The sequence below is a fragment of the Eimeria mitis genome, genomic scaffold, assembly GCF_000499745.2.
Source record: "Eimeria mitis Houghton genomic scaffold, Emh_scaff1211, whole genome shotgun sequence".
NCBI lineage: Eukaryota > Apicomplexa > Conoidasida > Eucoccidiorida > Eimeriidae > Eimeria > Eimeria mitis.
In genome coordinates, this window is record NW_013568225.1 from 7,345 (window position 1) to 10,529 (window position 3,185).

At 54.7% G+C, this 3,185-nt stretch overlaps 2 protein-coding genes across 2 annotated transcripts in view; one reads left to right on the forward strand and one right to left on the reverse strand.

Moving 5' to 3' along the window:
• EMH_0031970 (uncharacterized protein) overlaps positions 1 to 2,690 on the forward strand; it is a gene marked incomplete at both ends in the record, with an annotated part of 4,524 nt that extends 1,834 nt beyond the window's left edge. The window contains 3 exons of the mRNA XM_013494588.1: positions 1,096 to 1,741; positions 1,959 to 2,303; positions 2,541 to 2,690. Coding sequence (XP_013350042.1) covers positions 1,096 to 1,741; positions 1,959 to 2,303; positions 2,541 to 2,690 — 1,141 coding nt within the window. The remainder of the gene's footprint in view (positions 1 to 1,095; positions 1,742 to 1,958; positions 2,304 to 2,540) is intronic.
• A 105-nt stretch (positions 2,691 to 2,795) lies between these two features.
• The window catches only part of EMH_0031980 (uncharacterized protein), a gene marked incomplete at both ends in the record, with an annotated part of 1,061 nt that continues 671 nt past the window's right edge, over positions 2,796 to 3,185 (reverse strand). The window contains one exon of the mRNA XM_013494589.1: positions 2,796 to 3,178. Coding sequence (XP_013350043.1) covers positions 2,796 to 3,178 — 383 coding nt within the window. The remainder of the gene's footprint in view (positions 3,179 to 3,185) is intronic.

The following is a 3,185-nucleotide window of genomic DNA, read 5'->3' on the forward strand; positions in this document are numbered from 1 at the left end:
ACTCTAACTTAAATTTAGCTGCTAGGGTTTTGGGGGGGGGCCCCATCTATATATCCGATACCCCACAAGACCTCACCGCAAACCCTCAGCCTGTAAACCCTAAACCCTAAACCCTAAACCCTAAACCCTAGGAGATAGAAGATAGAAGGTAAACTGTGAAATCTAGGGTTTAGAGATAATGTATGAAAAATTTATATATTTGATTCGCAATATAAGGGTTTAGGGTTTAGGGTTTAGGGTTGAGGGTTTAGGGTTTAGGGTTTGTTGCAGCTACAACTAATTAAACGTCTCTGCATAGAGAGAAACGGGGGGCCCCCAGGGGGCCCCCCTGGGGGGCCCCCAGGGGGGCCCCCAGGGGGGGCCCCCCGGGGGCCCCCCTGGCTGCTGCTGCGGTGTATATCTATCTCTCAACCAGCAGAAGATTGCTTATTCCTAGACCCAACAAAAACCCCCACGGGGTAAACCCTAAACCCTAAACCCTAAACCCTAAACCCTAAACCCTTTATTATAAAGTTTAAATTATAAACAATAAACTCTTGAGTTGGAGCCCTAAACCCTAAACCCTAAACCCTAGGGTTTGTATGGTAATATGAAGATATATAAATGCTTGTAATTGAGGGTTTAGGGTTTAGGGTTTAGGGTTTAGGGTTTGTGGTTTAGGTATAAAGTATGGAATGTATGCACTGGGGGTTTTCTTTTGGGGGTTTTTGGTTTATACGAGGCAGGGGGGGGGCATGCATACACCGCGCTGCTGCAGCAGCAGCAGCTGCTGCTGCTGCAGCAGCAGAGGGGCCCCTGGGTACAGCTCAATAGGGGGGCCCCCAACGACCTCCTTTGTTGTGATATAGATGAGTGGAACGCAGCACCCCTTCATCCCCTGTAAACCCTAAACCCTAAACCCTAAACCCTAAACCCTAAACCCTAAACCCTGAATTCTTGACCCTAAACCCTAAACCCTAAACCCTAGTTTTTATGGATTGTTTCAGGCCATAGCTTATCCTTTTTGCCGCTGCTTCTATATGCAACTCCTTTAAACCTAGGGTTTAGGGTTTAGGGTTTAGGGTTTAGGGTTTAGGGTTTAGGGTTTGTGTTCAGGCATCCGTGGGTGGTATATGTTCACTTCGCTTCAGTTCGTCTCTTCTCTATAAACCCTATTTATACTCTACCCCAAAACCCTCAACACAACCAACCACAAACAGGGGGGCCCCCGGGGGGCCCCCCTCAACCAGCAGGGGGGCCCCCGGGGGGCCCCCAACACCAACCCGAACCAGGGGGGCCCCCGGGGGCCCCCCCACACCAACCAGGGGGGCCCCCGGGGGGCCCGCCACAGGAACCAGGGGGGCCCCAGGGGGCCCCCCCACAGGTACCAGGGGGGCCCCTGGGGGGCCCCCTACAGCAACCAGGGGGGCCCCTGGGGGGCCCCCTGGGGGGCCCCCTGGGGGGGCCCCTGGGGGGCCCCCCCCCTGTGCGTGTTGCTTTTGTGGGTTTGCGTGGGGTGTTTGCTGTTCCTGCTGCATTTTTATTTCCGCCAGCTTTGGTTGAGTTTACAGCAGCAGCAGCAGCAGCAACACAGCAGCAGCAGCAGCAGCAGCAGCAGCAGCAGCAGCAGCAGCAAAAGCAGCAGCAGAAGGGTGTGGTGCTGCAGTTGAAGGAACCTGTTGCTGCTGCTGTTTGCTGCAGCAGCAAGGAGAGGGCCCCCATCAACTGCAGCAGAGATATCTCCCTACCTACCACTGGCACCGTAAACCCTAAACCCTAAACCCTAAACCCTAAACCCTAAACCCTAAAAAATAAAACTAAACCCTAAAACTATTCCTTATATTTTTTCTTCTTTCTTTGTGATTATTCACAATATCTAATTACTTATAATTCAGGGTTTTAAATCTAGGGTTTAGGGTTTAGGGTTTAGGGTTTAGGGTTTAGGGTTTAGGGTTTAGGGTTTGTGTGTTGTGTGTTAGGGTTTGTTTGCTCAAGCGGTCTCTTCTGGTTGTCTCCTTTTTTGGTTTGAGGGACAGCGAGAACCCAACTGTCTGCTAGTTGCTGCTGCTCCTGCTGCTGCTGCTGCTGCTGCTCCTGCTGCTGCTCCTGCTGCTGCTGCTGCTGCTGCTCCTGCTGCTGCTGCTGTTGATGCTGCTGCTGCTGCTGCAGCAGAGACGCCGGCTCAACGCTCCTTGAAAGGAGAAGGCTCGGAGCTGCCGCGTCCCCCCCAGCAGCAGCAGCAGCAGCAGCAGCAGCAACAGCAGCAACAGCAGCAGCAGCAGCAGCAGCAGCAGCAGCAGCAGCGAGGTGTTTCCTCTGTCTTTGTGGGGTGTTGAAGCACTTGCTGCTGTGCTGACGAATGTGGGCTCTCTATGTCACCGATCCCCAGCAGACACACAAACCCATGCTGCTGCTGCTGCTGCTGCTGCTGCTGCTGCTGCTGCTCCTGCTGCTGCTCCTGCTGCTGGTGGTGGTGGTGGTGATCATGTAGCTTCTGCTGCTCCTGCTGCTGCTTCTGCTGCAGCTCCTGCTGCAGCTCCTGCTCCTGTTGCTGCTCGCAGCAACAGCAACAGCAACAGCACCCGCAGCAGCACCCGCAGCAGCAGCAGCAGCAGCAGCAGCAGCAGGAACCTATTGGTATCAGCAGGTTGCAGCGTTCCCTTTTCTTCTGTTTGCTGCTGGCGGTGTGGGGGGCCCCTCGCTGTTTGTAATTTAGTACCCTTGGGGGCCCCCCCCCTTTCTGTGTTTCGTGGCTGTCCTTATGGGGGTTTACTTTTTGCTGCTGAAGTGCAGGCGGGGGATATGCTGCTGCTGTTCTAGCCTTGCTGCTGCTGCTGCTGCTGCTGCTGCTGCTGCTGCTGCTGCTGCTGTTGCTGCTGCTGCTGCGGCTGCTGCTGTTGGTGGTGGTGGTGGTGGTGGTGGTGGTGGTGGTGTGGTGGTGGTGGTGGTGGTGTTTCTGCTGCTGCTGTTGCTGTTGCTGCTGCTGCAGCAGCAGGAATTGGAGTAAGTACAGCAGCAGCAAGAGCAACGGCAGCAGCAACTGCAGCAGCAACTGCAGCAGCAACTGCAGCAGCAACAACAGCGTTTGCTCCCGCTGCTAAAGTTGCAGCAGCAGCAGCAGCAGCAGCAGCAGCAACTGCTGCAGCAGCTGCAGCAGCTTGTGCTGATGGTGGTGACGCAGCTACTGTGCAGTCATCTCCTTTGAA